At 64.5% G+C, this 15,625-nt stretch overlaps 1 protein-coding gene across 1 annotated transcript in view; it reads left to right on the forward strand.

Annotated features, from left to right (window-relative positions):
• Positions 1 to 8,645: 8,645 nt before the first annotated feature.
• Positions 8,646 to 15,625, forward strand: part of MAST1 (microtubule associated serine/threonine kinase 1) — a 41,044-nt gene continuing 34,064 nt past the window's right edge. The window contains exons 1-2 of the mRNA XM_074980388.1: positions 8,646 to 8,684; positions 9,931 to 9,962. Of these exons, the coding sequence (XP_074836489.1) occupies positions 8,646 to 8,684; positions 9,931 to 9,962 (71 nt within the window). The remainder of the gene's footprint in view (positions 8,685 to 9,930; positions 9,963 to 15,625) is intronic.

A 15,625-nucleotide genomic window follows, 5' to 3' on the forward strand; every position in this document is an offset into this window, starting at 1 on the left:
CAGCTCCACCCCAGGAGCCCTCCTGCCCAGCTAACCCGGCCTCCGGCCCTTCGTGCGCAGGGCACCAGGACCCACGGGGCCCCACGGGGCAGGCCCACGGCTCCAGGACTCGGGATTAGGCCTGGCACCCCCGTGACCCTGCCTGTCTCCTGCTCCCTGCAGTGTCCCTCAGTTCACCCCGGCCAGGCGCCGCTCACCCCCCTGGTGCACGCAAACGCGGCACCCACGCGCACTCGCCGCCCACACGCAGTTCACAGTCACCGCCCACTCCCGGCCTCCCGGGCCCGTCCCGAGCCATCGATTTCCTTTAGCCGCCCCATTAGGCCATGGATCGCCCTGGCCACCCATCAAGTGCAATTAGGCGCTGCCAGAGCCCATCGACCGGCGCTGCCTGGGCAGCCGTGCGGGGGGGGGGGGGGGGGGGGCGTGGGCAGGAGAAGCCGAAGCGCTGGCCCACACCCCGTAGACCAGTCGCCGCTGACAGCCGCCTTGGAGGCCAGCAGCGCCCCTGCGCTTGAGTCTCCCCAGAAAACAGGTGCCCGGTTCAGGGATCTCCTTGGTGATGGGAGTCCCCTGGTCGCCAATCCGCTGGCAGCCAGTGGCCCGGGGTTGCAAATCTCCCAGGGGAGCGGTAAGGGTCGGGGCCCCTTCACATCACCTGTGCACCGCAGCAACTCCCTGCAGCACAGCGCCCCACTGCCAACGGACAGCGCCTCCTGCTGAGCCCCTCCCTGCAGCACAGCGCCCCCTGCTGAGCCCCTACCTGCAGCAGAGCGCCCCACTGCCAGGGGACAGCGCCTCCTGCTGAGCCCCTCCCTGCAGCACAGCGCCCCCTGCTGAGCCCCTACCTGCAGTACAGCGCCCCACTGCCAGGGGACAGCGGCCCCTGCTGAGCCCCTCCCTGCAGCACAGCGCCCCCTGCTGAGCCCCTACCTGCAGTACAGCGCCGCACTGCCAGGGGACAGCGGCCCCTGCTGAGCCCCTCCCTGCAGCACAGCGCCCCCTGCTGAGCCCCTACCTGCAGTACAGCGCCCCACTGCCAGGGGACACGGCCCCCTGCTGAGCCCCTCCCTGCAGCACAGCGCCCCACTGCCAGGGGACAGCGCTCCCTGCTGAGCCCCTTCCTGCAGTACAGCGCCCCACTACCAGGGGACAGCGCCCCCTGCTGAGCCCCTCCCTGCAGCACAGCGCCCCACTGCCAGGGGACAGCACCCCCTGCTGAGCCCCTCCCTGCAGCACAGCGCCCCCTAGCCCTGCGCTGTCAGCACTGCCAAGGGACAGCGCCCCCTGCTGCCCCCCCCTCAGCACAGCGCCCCCTAGTGTCACATTGGTCTCAGCACTGACTGCCAGCGAACAGCGCCCCCTGCTGCCCCACACCCGGCAGCACAGCGCCCCCACTGCCAGCGGACAGCGCCCCCTGCTGAGCCCCACCCAGAGCAGCAGCCTCGTCTGTCGATGCTGGGTGATTTCCGAGCAGCGCGGGTGGAGGGACCGATCAGAGCCGCCCCCCAGCGTCCCCCCGCTCCTGCAGTTGAAACTCAGCACCGCATGAATATTTCAGCCCCGCTGATTTCCCTGACTTGGCCGCGGCCGTGAGCCCGTTGCGCTTCTGGGAGCCGGGGCGGGGCCAGGCCACCGAGCGAGTATGGGGGTGTGTCTATGGCCCCTACTCCCACAAGCTGACCCCTCCGGGCAGAGCCCAGACTCCCCCCGCCAGAGACCAAGGACTTACCCTCATACCCCCACCGCCTTATTCCAGCCCCCCACCGCCCCATGCTGGGCCCCCACCCCGTTATCCCAGCCCCCCACCGCCCCATGCTGGGCCCCCACCCCCTTATCCCAGCCCCCACTGCCCCATGCTGGAGACCCCGGGGAGGGCGGGCGAAGAACAGCAACAGCCTGGCAGATCTAGGAGCAAGGACAGCCCCCCCGCCCCCCGGGAGCAGACAGGGGCTGATGAATAACGCATCCGGCTCTGCCCAGATATCAGGCTGGCGGTGGGGTGGGGGTGGCAGGGGCGCGGCCTGGTGAAGGGGCGGGGAGGACTGCAGAGGAAGCGGGAGGAAACTGCTGGGGGCTTGTGGGAAGAACTGAGCTGGGGCCTTATACCCTCCGGGGCGCCCCCAGTGCCCCCTCCCCCCTTCTCCAGATGGGGCGGGGCCCCAGAGGCCGTGGGCTCCGGGAGGGGAAGGGTTAACCGTAATCCTGCCCTTAATCCCACCACAATTAGCTTTGGGAGGCCCTGGCTCCGGCCACCACCCCTCTGGCGCTGCCCGGGAGGACGCGGCGGGACTCCTGGCTCTGTTTCCAGCACCGCCGCTCACGGGCCCCGTGCCTCAGTTTCCCTTCCTGTACAGCAGCGTCCTTTGCCTGTAGGGGAGGGACCTGCTCTGGGGGGGCGCCGATTTCGGGCGGGACCTGGCACAAGGGGTGCCATTACCAAGCGCCCGGGGCACCACAGGCCCAGCTGGGTCCACCCCAATCCTCGCAGCGGCCTGGCGGAGGAGGGGGGTCGGACACAGCCAGGGTCAGAGTTAAGGGGATTCTAGGCCTGAGGGAAACGGGCTGGCACGGGAGGCACTGGGCGGGGGGGGCAGGCTGGGGGGCAGGGGTAGCGCATGCCAGGGGGACACAGGTGGGGGTGGGGCACACAGATGGGGGGCAGTGGGCACACGTAGGGGAGCGGGTAGACGGAGACGCATAGATGGGGGGCACACGGAGATTGTATGGGGAGCAGTGGGGGGCACAGAGGGGCGCTGGGGGGCCCCTGAAGCACAGGGGGGCGGGGTAGATTCGGGGCTCAGAGAAGCTGGGGCCGGGACGGGGAGGGTTAAATGCCCCGCCCGGGGGGCGGTGGTCCCGGGGTTGCCGCAGCCGGGCGGAGCAGCCCCGGTCCCGGGGGGTCGCGGCCGCAGGTGGCTGGCGGGGCCGGGCGGGGCCGGGCCGGGATCTCCGGGCCCCCTCCCCGCCGCGGGAGCGGAGCCGGCGACGCGCAGAGGCGGCTGCAGCGCCGGGAGATTGGTGGGGGGGGCGGCCCGGGGCCCGGTTAAAGCGGGGCCGGGCCGGGCCGGGCCGGGCCGAGCCAGGCGCGCGGGAGAAGGCGGCCGCGGCTGGCGAGCAGAGGGCCGGGCGCGCCCCAGAGCTGCGCCCCGCGGGGGGCTGAGATCTCGGTGCGGCGGGGGACGCACCGCCCCCCCCCCCGCGCTGGGCAGCTGGGCCGCGCCCGGGGGTGCCAAGTTTTGTGGCAGGAGCCGCGAGAGAAGGAGCCGCCCTCCCCGCCGCAGCCCCCCCGCAACCCCTCCGCCGCAGGGCCCCCCCGCCGCAGCCCCCCCCCCCCCCGCGGCTCCGGTGCGGCCCGCTGCCGGGGATGGACGACTCGGGAATCATCCGCAGGCGGCGGCTGCAGGTAACGGGGGGCGGGGAGCCGTGCCGGGCGTGGGGGAGGGGGCGCCCTGGTGGTGAGGCTGCCTGGCCCCTCCCCTGCTGGCTCGGCCACGGGCGGGGAGCCCCGCAGGATCCGGGGTGCCCCCCTGCAATGCCGCCCATAGGGCTGCCCGGCTCCACCCGCCCCCCCGCAGATCGCCTGGGTAAGACGGGAGGCTCCGGGCCCACGCTGGGGCCCCCCCCGGGAAAGCGGCTTTGGGCGCTGCAGCACCTGGGGCACCCTCCCGCCTTTGTCCGGGGCCCCCCATTTGGAGAGACCCTCCCCCACCCCCGAATTTCTGGGGGTCTCTGGGGCTGTGGGTGCTGCAGCGCATGGGGGTGTTGGTGGATTATCTGGTGTGAGCCAGGCACTGCTGGGGGGAGGGCTCTGCTGGGGCTGGGCATAGGACGCTGGAGGGGAGGCAGTGGGGCAGGGCGAAAGGAGGGGGCGCAGCCCATCTGAGCTCCCCGCTGTGCCCGGGCCCAGCTGGCTACTGGAGGCAGGCCGCGGCAGGTGAGGGCGAGAGCCTGAGAGGGGAATGGGGCCTAGTGGTTAGAGCTAGCAGGTGGGGTGGGGTGAGGTGAGTAAATGGGGGAGGGATGGGAGCCAGGAATGCTGGGTTATGCCCCCAATTCCCTGTTATAGTTCACCCCCTCCAGGCCTCAGTTTCCCCCTCTGTAGTGGGGATAATGACCCTGACTGGTGGGAAGGGGGGGAGGGTGAGAACCATGTGACCGCACCAGTGTTGTCTGCAAAATGGGTTGAGCTGGGTGTGGCTAGCGCAGTCCCCTCTATTATTATTATGTATTTGGCAGGGCACAGGGGGAAGGGAGGGGCCGCTGGCAGCCCCTGCCCCCTGTGTGACTTCAGGATCGGACCCACCCTGCTCACACTTGTGATGGTAACTTCCCTCCCTTGGGGGGCTCGCAGAGCCCCGGGGGACGAGCCTGGTGGCAGCTCTGCCAAGGCTGTAAACATGTTTATCTCAGTTCAGTACCTGTGGCACGAGGCTGGGCTGGGCTGTGTCACACAGCGGGGAGCAGAACCACTGGGCCAGTAGAGATTCTCTGCAGTTGGGGTGTGAGCTCAGGACTCCTGGCACCATTCCAGTGGCTGCTCTGGCGCCCCTAAATCCCCCACCCCAGCTTCACTCACAGCTGGCATTCTTCACGCCCTGTCTAGGGCTGTTACACACCCCCAAGTCCCTGGCCCCACAGTCCTAGGCCATGTCCCGTCCCTTGGTGCAATCCAGGGCAGCCTCAGAGCTGCTCTAACATCTCCCTCTGGCTGCTGGGAGGCAGGGACTAGCCAGAGCAGCGTCTTCTGCCTGCCACCCTGCCAGGGCTGCTGGGCTGCAGGGTTGGCAAATGGAGATGCACCCACCAGCTGGGGATGACCCTTGGGCAGGCATTCCTCCCACGGTCACAGTCCTTTGGACCTGTTTCTGGGATTCTCACAGCCCCCAAAACCACCACCCTGCCCTCCCCAGCTGTGGGCAGTGCCAGCCCCTTCCAAACCCACAAAACTGACTGCACTGAGCCGAGCCCCAGCCCCCGGACTACGATCCCCAGAATTCCTCTGGGCTGAAACTGACCTGCAGGTCTCACTGCCCCCTGTGGGGCCACAGGAGCAGTTCCCTCTAATTTTTACCCACGTGCGGAATAAACGTTGTTATGTGCAGCGAGGCACATGCCGACGTGCACTGCCCCCAGCGAGACATGTTGTGGTGGGCAGCGGTGGTCACTCTGCTAATCAGCTGGGCAGCATTTGACTCTCTCCTGGGTGGCTGCTGGGGTGCTCAGCTCACAGGGAACTCCCTGCCCCTTGCACTGAGGCTTCCGCTCTCTCTTCCCTTGCATATCTAGACCCAGAGATTTCCAAAAGCAGCTGCTGGTTTGGGGGAGTCTCAATTGCTTATGGAGGGTCACAGCTTGGGATGGGGTCGGTGGGGGCTGGGCAGAACAGAGCTAGGCCTACCAGTGGCCCCTTTGGTGACGCTGAGCAGGACTTACTGACTTCACAGCAGAGCTTGGGAACTCCAGGCAAGGTTAGGGCCTCATGCAGGGAAGTGCAGGACAAACAAATGACAATGGGAGTGCTGGGCAGGGTGGGGGAAGGTGTGAGAACCCTGCAGCAGGTGGGGAACTCTGCCCCCATGCCCATCTCCTCCTGACCCCCACTGCTCTGAGCACTGAAGCAGATGGAACAACAGCCCTTGTAACACTGTGGGTCCTGTTAACTGCTCCAGCAGCCCTTCTCAGTTCCTTTAACATCTCCCTTTGTAACCCTTTCCCTCCTCTGGCCCTGCACCCAATGCCTTTACTGTGTTTCTCTCTGGGCCTTTTTCCAGGCCAGCCAGACCTTTCTGGGAAGTGAGTAGTTAAAAGGGGCTCTGCCAGTTGAGATCAGGTTTGGCCTAACAATCTGGGGAAACTGAGGCCTGGAGTGGCAAAGTGCCTGGTGAAAGGCAGTCTGTGGTAGAGCTGGGAGCTGAACCCAGGAGTCCCAGCCCAGTGTCTGGTCTTAAAATGCAAAGCAGAACTGCCCTGACCAAGTGAGGGATGTTGGACATTTGGATCCATATTCTCATTCTTATTATTAGGTGTATTACGGTAGGGCCTAGGAGCCCAGTTGTAGTCCAGAACCACATTGGGCTGGGTGCTGTATGCTACTCACTAGGAGTATTACGGTAGCACCCTACCATGGCTCAGACCCACGTTACGCCAGGGGCTGTACAAACACAGAGCGGACAGGAAGGCCCTGCCCTGGGAGCTGCAGATCCAAGGGTTGAGACCAAGGACGGCAGTTGGATTCAGTCTGACAGGGGATCCCCAGGAAAAGCAGTCTCAAGTTTGCACCTGGGCTCCATCTCGGGTGGCTCAGGCCCCGGTGCTGGGGGCGATCCTGGTGGCTGGGCTGATGCTGGGTTGGTGCTGTTGTTCAGGGGTCACAGGCTAAGCATGGCCCGGCCTTCTTTCGTTTGTGGATGGCTGAGTTGAAGGCTTTGGCCTTTTTGGGAGGCAGCAGGGAAGTGTCAGCTCCAGGGAACAGGGCAAATTCTGGTCACGGTTCCCTGAATGTGTGAAGGGTTTTAATATATTGCCTGTGATCTCTGGTGAGGCTGTGAAAAGACTGCCACACCTCGCCTCCAGAGGTGGCTGCATTTCTGCACTGGGTGAGGAATCACTGTACAAACAGCCCCTGTGCCCCACCCCAGAGGCGGCTGCATCTGAGCACTGAGTGAGGGATCATTTAGCTCTTAGCCTGTGTTGGTCTCAGTGTGCTCTACAAAGGATGGCTGTGCCATTATTCCCATTTTGTAGATGGGAAAACTGAGGCACAGGGTGGCATGGGCCCCACCAGTCAGTTAGAAGGCTGTAAACTTGGAGGGGGTGCATGGGTGGCAGGACACACAGGGCTTCAGAGGGTGTGGGGGTCCCCAGGAATGCTGGCTGCCAGTGACACAAGCCAGTTGTTTTCAGTTTGCGGGGGCTGTAACACTCGTGTGCAGCAGGGCTTGGTGAGTCGTTGTGCAGGGCATTGGGGGCTGCTGTGTCAACAGGCTTTCAAGAGGAGGGCTCTGGGGGTTGCTACGCACATGTCTGAGGTGCCATGGGGTGCTTGTCGGGATCTGGGGGGTATTCAGGTGGAGGTGCCAAGTTGCAGCACTGGGGCCGGTCCTGCCGGGGCTGAGCATCCTTCCCACCCCGTTGGCCCCCACTTCCTCCTGGCCTGGCCCAAGCGGGGGCACATTAACCCCTGTGGTGATGTCTTGGAGTACCTGGGTGGGGCTGATGTGCACCTCGAAATAGGCATCCCTGGGGCAGGAAGCAGGGCAGTGAAGGGGGCTGTAGGGCATTAGACAGGCGTGGAGGGCTGTGGGGGGTGGGGGCTGCAGAGGGGTACTCGGGGAGCCTGGGGGAGGAGGGCAAGAGGTCCAGGGGTGCTGGGCAGGGGGGTGGGGGGTATTATAGCTGGAGGGAGCCTGGCTTCCCCATCTCCACCCTGCAGTGAGGGGGGAGTTCCCCACAGAGGGTGCTGGGCTGGGGACCTGCGAGGACAGCCCAGCCAGCCCCTCCCTGCTCTGGGGTGGCCCCAGCGCACAGAAGCGCTGGGGCTCCCGGCAGGGGGCATTGTGGGGAGTGGGGCAGGAGCCCCATCTCTGGGGGCGGAAGGGGGACGGACACCTGGCTACGCCATTCCCGGCCTCTGCCGTCAGGAGTCGCTGTGGGGCGCTGGCTGTAGGGCGGGTGGTGGGGCCTGTCCCAGCAATGCCCCCCAAGGCCGGCTCCATCCGGGTGTGGCGCCTGTCCCTTTAAGGGCCGCGCTCTCCGCACACTGCGGGGGAGGGGAGCCCACGGGTGCTGCAATGCGACTGGAGGCGCCGGGTTGCAGCGCCGGGCCCGATCCTGCCGAGGGCTGAGCATCCTCCCCGCCCTGTTGGTCCTGGCCCGGCCCAAAGGGGGGAGGGGGTGAATTAACCCCTGCGGTGCCTTCTTGGGGTGCTGGGGTGGGGCTGATGCCCCCCTCGAAATGGGCCCCCGGCCCCGGGCATCAGCAGGGGGGTGGGGCAGACACTGGGGGGTGTGCACATATGTGGGGGTGGAGGGGTTGTACACCCAGAGGGAATTGTTCTATACACACACACACACACACACACACACACACACTGAATTGTGCACATGGATGCAGCAAATGACCCCAAAGACTCCCCGAGTTGCTCCTTGCACAGACACACCAAATCTCGCACCGCACAGCTTTGCTGCCAGCAGCAGTCACACCCGGGCCGGGTTGTGCAACACACTTGGGGAGTGCTACACACAACGGGAAACGCTGCACACACCTGGCTGGAAATAAAGCCCGCCAAGCGTTAGACCGGCACATAGATGAGTGATGCGGGTGGAAGATCACACGCGTGTGCACCTGCACCCCCACCAGTGAGCGTGCTGTCCGGGGGGCCTGTACACTAACCCTAGTGCTTCCTCTGTTCACCCCTTCTCACTCCCCACCCCTTCTCGCACACCCAGGCCAGCCACACCTCACCGTGTTTACGCCACTGCTCACCCTCGTTCTCCCAGATTTTCACACTTGTTCACACACATGCAAACAGTCACCCTCACACACCTCCTCGCACAACCCTATGCACAATTGTGCGTGTGTGCACCTACATGCTCAAGGACACAAACACACTGAGCTTGCAGCTGGGATTTACGGGGGGTGAATGGTTGTGGGGAGGGTATTACGGAGAAGAGGGGTGAGAGCTGTTCTTTTGAGTCTGGGCTTAGAAAGTGGAGAGGGGCCTAGTGGTTAGAGTGGCGGAGCTGGGAGCCATTATGCCTGGGTTTAACCCCAGCTCTGGGAAGGCAGTGGGGCCTACGGGCTTGGGGGGAGGGCCTGGGAGCCAGAATTCTGGCTGGGACGTCTCGGTTCTGTCCCTGGCTCTGGGAGAGGAGTGCAGGGCAGTGGTTAGAGTGAGGGACATGAGGCTCAGCACTGGCCGGAGTTCACATCAGGAGCAGTGGGGAGCAGGGCACAGACTCCCAGTCCCTCCCGTGGTGGGAACAGCTCAGAATGTCTCTGCTGCTGAGCCCCCCGGCAGGCTGGCTGCTGGGTCTGGCGGCTCACAAGCAACCTGAGCTACAGCACAGCTGGCAGCACGGCCGTCTCGCCAATCACCCAGCTGCAGCCAGAAGGGTACTCGGGAGATGGGGCAGACCGAGGCAGGCAGACGGGCAGGGTGCCAGGCCCCAGGGTGATGGAGTCCAGGGATGCAGGGAAGGAGGCTCGGTCAGGGGATCTCTACCCTCTGCCCTGTTCCCGTGGGGGGTGAGGGGAGGATGTGGGGGTCAACAGGGGGCACTTTCCTTGTACTGGGGGCACTGTGCTGCGGGGAGGTGGCTGGGGGTCTCAGCTGGAGGTGCTTCCCCCGGCCAGGCAGGACTGGCCCCAGTGCCTTTGTGCCAGCTGAGGGGCCACTGTGCTACTGATGCCTTTCAAATGAGCTGTAACCCCAAGGTCCTGCTGGGTTTTGACACCCCGTCCTGTATTTCACCTGGGTTTACTCTGCTTCGTGTCCCAACCTGGCCCCACTGGTACAGGGTTTTCTGTGTATAATCAGCTGCCTTGCCCCACCCCAGAGGCAACTGCATCTCAGCACCAGGCCAAAGGTCCCTGTATAAATAACCATCATGCCTCACCCCAGAGCTGGCTGTATCTCAGTGCTGGCTGAGGAATCCCTGTATAAACAGCCATGGTGCCTCACCCCAGAGCTGGCTGGCTGTTAGCACCAGGTGGCAGATCCTTATGTGCCCACAGTCCCACAGATCCCGCTGTCAAAATGTTCCAGGCTTTTCAGACAAAGGGGGTCCTATACCAGGGATTAGCTTCCTGAGCCCATCGCCCTCTGATGATCATTGGGGGGGGAGCAAAGTCTCCCCACCCATTCCCCTCTACTCCTGAGCTCTGGAGCACCCTGAGCTAACGTCCCGTCCCATCTTGTTTTGCAGAAGGACCTGCCGTTGCCTCGGAAAAGCAGCAGGTGAGCCTAATCCGCTGTGGCGTTCGTGGGTCCTGCAATCAGGGTGCTGACCCCCCAACCTCCCTGCAGCAGCCTTGCTAGTCAAGGCCCCTGCCAGGCTCATAGCCTGTGACACACTTCCCATGGCCCCTGGCCTTGTGAGCCATGGGGCAGAGCCCTGCTGCTCTTGGCTTGGGAGCTGAGTGGCAGAGGGTCCCTGGTATGGGCTGGGTGATGCAGGCTGAGGACAGGCCAGGAAAGGGTTGATCTGCCCCCGCTGGGTCACCGTGGTGCTTAGCTTGGGTCTAGCCTGAGCTGGGCACCAGACCCCGGAGGCTTCCGGACTTTCCTCCCCTGTGGCCTCTAGGGTGCGGGTGGGGGGTTGGCTGAGGGTTGGGGAGGCCAGGGAACGCACATCCAGCCATGCATGCAGTCGGACCCGGGCTGTGTGCACAAGCGCACAGTACACTGCAAAGTGCACTAAGCCCCATGTGCACTGCACACCTACCCACCCGTGCATCGCACACGTACCCACCCTGTGCACCACGCACCTACCCACCCCTGCACGGCACACGTACCCACCCTGTGCACCACACACCTACCCACCCTGTGCACCGCACACCTACCCACCCCTGCACCGCACACCTACCCACCCCTGCACCGCACACCTACCCACTTGTGCACTGCACATGTACCCACCCCTGCACTGCACACCTACCCACTTGTGCACTGCACACGTACCCACCCTGTGCACCACACACCTACCCACCCCTGCACTGCCCACCTACCCCCTTGTGCACCGCACATGTACCCACCCTGTGCACCACACACCTACCCACCCCTGCACTGCACACCTATCCACCCCTGCACGGCACACATACCAACCCCTGCACTGCACACCTACCCACCCCTGCACTGCCCACCTACCCCCTTGTGCACCGCACACGTACCCACCCTGTGCACCACACACCTACCCACCCCTGCACTGCACACCTATCCACCCCTGCACGGCACACGTACCAACCCCTGCACTGCACACCTACCCACCCCTGCACTGCCCACCTACCCCCTTGTGCACCGCACACGTACCCACCCTGTGCACCACACACCTACCCACCCCTGCACTGCACACCTATCCACCCCTGCACGGCACACGTACCAACCCCTGCACTGCACACCTACCCACCCCTGCACGGCACAGCTACCCACCCTGTGCACTCTCCCAGACAGACAATACAGGCAAACCTGCACACCGTGTGCACCCTGTGGCCTGGCCCTGTGGACAGCCCCATCCGCTCTCTGACACACAGTCACCATCCTGCACACGCCACATCTCTGCACACAAATACAAACTCATTCCAAATATCCACAGCCCCCCAACCAGAAGCACACACAGATACACTCTAGTTAACCCCCCCGCCTCCCCAGACCCCATGGAGGGCAGGGACAAGGGACCAACCGGGAGCATCCTGTGTGTGTGTTTGGGGTACCTGGGGCGTGTGTGAGTAGGAGTGTGTGGGACTAAGGTGGAGCTAGGGTGGCATGGTGCGTTTGTGTGTGTGGAGGGATGGGGCTGTTTCTGGAGGGTGAGTGTTCCTGGTGTGTGTGTGTGTGTCTGTTTAGAACGTATGTCAATGTGTGGGTGTGTGTGTCTGTGTGTGTGTTGCTGGAGAATAAGCGTGTCTCCGTGTGTGTGTCTTTCTCTCTATGTCCCTTTGTGTGTGTGTGTGTCGGTGTGTGTCTGTCTCTGTGTGTGTCGGTGTGTGTGTGCCTGTCTGTGTCCCTGTCTCGGTCTGTCTGTCTCTCCCCGACCCCCTGTCGCCCCATCATGCGGCGGCCCCCGGAGCCGAGCCCGGCCCCCGCCACACCCCGCCCGGCCCCGCCCGCCCGCCGCGCCGCCCCCCGCTCCGGCTTCTCGGCAGCCGCTCGCCGCGCCGCGCCGGGCTCGGCCCCATGGCGGCCCCGGGGGGCGATGTCTGAGCCCCCGCGCGCGGCCCCGGCCGAGCTCCCGCGGCCCCGGAGCCTGGACGGCGGCAACATGTTCCGCCGCAGCAAGAGGTACCGGCGGGGCCCCGGCCCCCATCAACCCGCTTCCCCGGCCCCCTCCCGCTCCCCCTCCCCCGGCCCCCTTCAGCCCCCGCCCCCAGCCCCCCTTCTCCCTCCCCCGGCCCCCTTCAGCCCCCCGTCCCCCTCCCCCCTCCCCCGGCCCCCTTCAGCCCCCCCGGCCTTCTCCCCCCTCCCCCGGCGCCCATCAGCCCCCCTGGCCCCTTCCCCTGGCCCCCCATCAGCCCCCCATCAGCCCCCCTGTGCCCCTCCCCGGCCCTTCCAGCCCCCTCCCCCTCCATCCCCCCATCAGCCCCCTCCACTCCTGCAGGCTTGTCCCTCCCCCTCCGTTCATCCCCTGCTCCCCATCAGCACCCTCCCCGCTCCACCCTCCCCCTGCAGCCCCCCACCCTCCTCCCTGCTCCGGGCTCGGGGTGTTTGTCTGTGGCGGGAGCCCCCCGTGCCCAGAGGTGGTGGGTTCCGGCGGGGGGGAGGCTCAGAGCCGGGGGTCTGTGGTGCAGGAGGTGCTCAGGGAAGGTTGAGGGGTGGGGGTGGAGGGATCGGCTGCTGCAGCCGCGTCACTGTTGGGGACGCAACGTCCTGGGGGAGCTGGGACTGGGGGGTCAACATGGGGGAGGGAACAGATGCAGGAGAGATTTCAACCTGCTACAGGAGCTGGCCTGGGGGGTCCTTCCCTCCCCCTCCCCATCCCCCTCCCACCCCAGAGACAACCCTCCCCAGCCCCTTCCCCTTCCAATCCTAGACACCCCCTCCCCCTCCTTCCCATCCCCATCCCCCTCCCACCCCAGAGACACCCCTCCCCAGCCCCCTGCCCTTCCAACCCTAGACACCCCCTCCTTCCCATCCCCCTCCGACCCCAAAGACACCCCTCCCCATCCCCCATCCCACTCCAACCCCAGAGACACCCCCCTTCTCCCTCCCTTTCCAACCCCAGACACCCATCCCTCATTCCCCTCCAACCTCAGAGACACACCTCCCTATCCTCCTCCGACCCCAGAGACACCCCTCCCCCATCTCCCTCCAACCCCAGCGACACCCCCCCTTCCCCATCCCCCTCCAACCCCAGCGACACCCCCTATAGCTCTCTATGATTCTCTCACTCTCACACCCCTTTCTCAGTAGCGTCCAACCCCCCCATCTCCTGGGGCCCCTGCCCCCTGCTCGGGGGGACCCAGCTCTGGGCTCTGAGGGGTGCCCCTCCCCCACGGCACCTCCTGTCCTAGGGGCTGAGCAGTGTGCGGGAGGGTCGGCAATGAGCCGTGTGGGAATGGGGCAGAGACCTACCCTGGACTGACAGCAAAGGGCAGTGGCCTCCCTCCGTCCCCCCATCCCTACACCTCCCCCCTGTCCTGCCCCACCTGCAACAAGCTGTGCCAGGCCAGGCCCGACAGGGAGACAGGTGTGCAGCTGAGAAGGGATTCACTGGGTGAGGTGGGCACAGCTGGGGAAGCTACACTCTGTGTGTGTGTGTGTGCGCGCGCGTGTGCACAGGTGAGTCTCTGGGTGGGTGCTTGTGGAGTGTGTGTGAGGTGCCTGTGTGTGTCTGGGATTGTGATCCTTCGTTGTGTGTGTGTGTGGCTGTTTGTTGATGTTGTTTACTCTCCCGTACATTACAGGGCTGTGTATGTGCAGCTGTGCTGGCGGGGGTGGGGCAGGTTGGGGGGTGCGTGTGTCCGCGCATGTGTGTGGGGGAGAGAAACAGCTGCTGGTTCCTGGAGTGTGTCACTGGGTGGAGGTCTGCACAATCGGTGTGCCTGTGCACAGCGGGAGAAGGGCTGATAGATGCTTGCACACGCACTCGTGTGAGCACACTGCACCCCTGGACATGTTTGCACACCTGTGCACAAACAGCTGCCTGCTCTGTCGCTGGGGCACTCACTGACGTGGTCACGGCTGCGCCGAACAGACATGTGCTGACATGCTCACACATGCACTGACATGCACAGCTCTTCCCAGTGGGGCCTGTGCTGGCTGGGAACACTGGCCCCGGCTCCAGCCCCTGGTTGGGTTTAATGAGCTGCATCGCCATGGAGACCGAGGGACAGACAGGGCATCTTCAGGGAGACAGGCAGAGCATCGCCATGGAGACAGAAGGACAGGCATGGCATCTCTAGGGAGACTGGCAGCCCTTTTGGGCACAACGCACACACAGATTGACACACGCACATTTTGAGCCATGCTCCCAGCCAGCCCTGACCCACACACAATGCACAACAGGCACAAGCTCACCCGAAGCCCTTCCCGTCACTCCCGGCAGATCCACCTGCTCACACCTGGCCAAGCATGTGGGAGGGAAACACAGCCACTCACCTGCTGAGACACAACGGCTCTCACTCACCCAGTCTCCAGACACACACATCTGCTCAACACACTCAAACACGACACACACACACACAACCCAGCCACAGCTGGAATATGCAACCGTGAGAGCAGGCTGCAGGTCAGGAGTGTGGGGCAGGGCAGGGCAGGGCTGGAGGCGGGGGAAGCCCAGGGCTGGGTTAGTCGGGGGCTGCGGGTCAGGAGTGAGGGGCCCCTGCAGGGCTGGGGGTGGGGAAGCCCGGGGCAAGGTGGCTAATATCAGACCACCCAATGCTAACGCTGTTCACCACCGGCTGATGGTTGCTGGATTGTTTCAGGATGCCCGTCCTGGGGGGTCTGTGTCCAAGCTGCCCCATAGGTCCCAGGCTGGCACCAAGTTCACCAGCCCTGGGCACCCTTCCCAGGGTGGGTGTCTGTCTGGTTGGGCCCAAGCTGCAGGGAGAGTGGGGCTCGGGGAGCTGGGCACAGGGTCCCAGGGCTGAGGCTACAGTGCTTGGGGGAAGGGACAGTCTAGGGTCTGGCAGTTGCTGCATCATGGCCCAGATGTGGCTCTGTGGCCCAGAGCTTGGGGGGTGGGATTCCCCTATGAAGAGCAGTATGAGGTGTATGACACATGGCTGTGAATGCTTGTCCCAACCTGTCAAGTGGGAGGTAGACCCTGGGTGGGTATTCTGGCCTGAATCCTTCATCACAGCCAGGGAAGAAGCCAGAATTCCCATAATCCCCTGCTCTCCCTGGCTCTTCCTGCCCCATGTTGACTCTGAAGCCTCCTGACAGCCAGGTGCATGTCAGCACCATTAACTGTTTCCCATCTGAATGGAGCAGGGGAGGAAGGAGAGTGAGTAGCAGGCACGTGAGCGAGTGGCGTTTGGCTGAGGGAGACACAAGTTTATTCAGTCTGTCCCTGTGCTGTGCATCTGCTAAATAGCTCCACCCCAGAAGTGGCTGCATCTCTGTACCTGTCGAGGGATCCCTATATAAACAGACCCTGCTTCCCTCCCTTGCCGGAGATGGCCGCATATCAGCGCAGGGCAAGAGATCCCTGTGTATACGGAGCAAGCTGTATTGCTGCCAGTGCGGTATCAGAGAGGCCCTGAGGTCTGTTTGAGTTGCACTGTGCTACCCACCCAGCCAATGGGCAGCAGATCACAGCAGCTAACATCTAACCCCCGCTGGGAAGATAAATTCATTCAGCAGAGGCAGTGGCCAGAGCCCTGAAGGGTCCTGGGGGCTGGAAGAGCAACAGTCCCTACAGCTGATGGTGGAAAAGCAATACAGCTCTGCCAATGCCCCTCACTCCT

Source organism: Carettochelys insculpta, chromosome 29, assembly GCF_033958435.1.
Source record: "Carettochelys insculpta isolate YL-2023 chromosome 29, ASM3395843v1, whole genome shotgun sequence".
In the NCBI taxonomy this organism is placed as follows: domain Eukaryota; kingdom Metazoa; phylum Chordata; order Testudines; family Carettochelyidae; genus Carettochelys; species Carettochelys insculpta.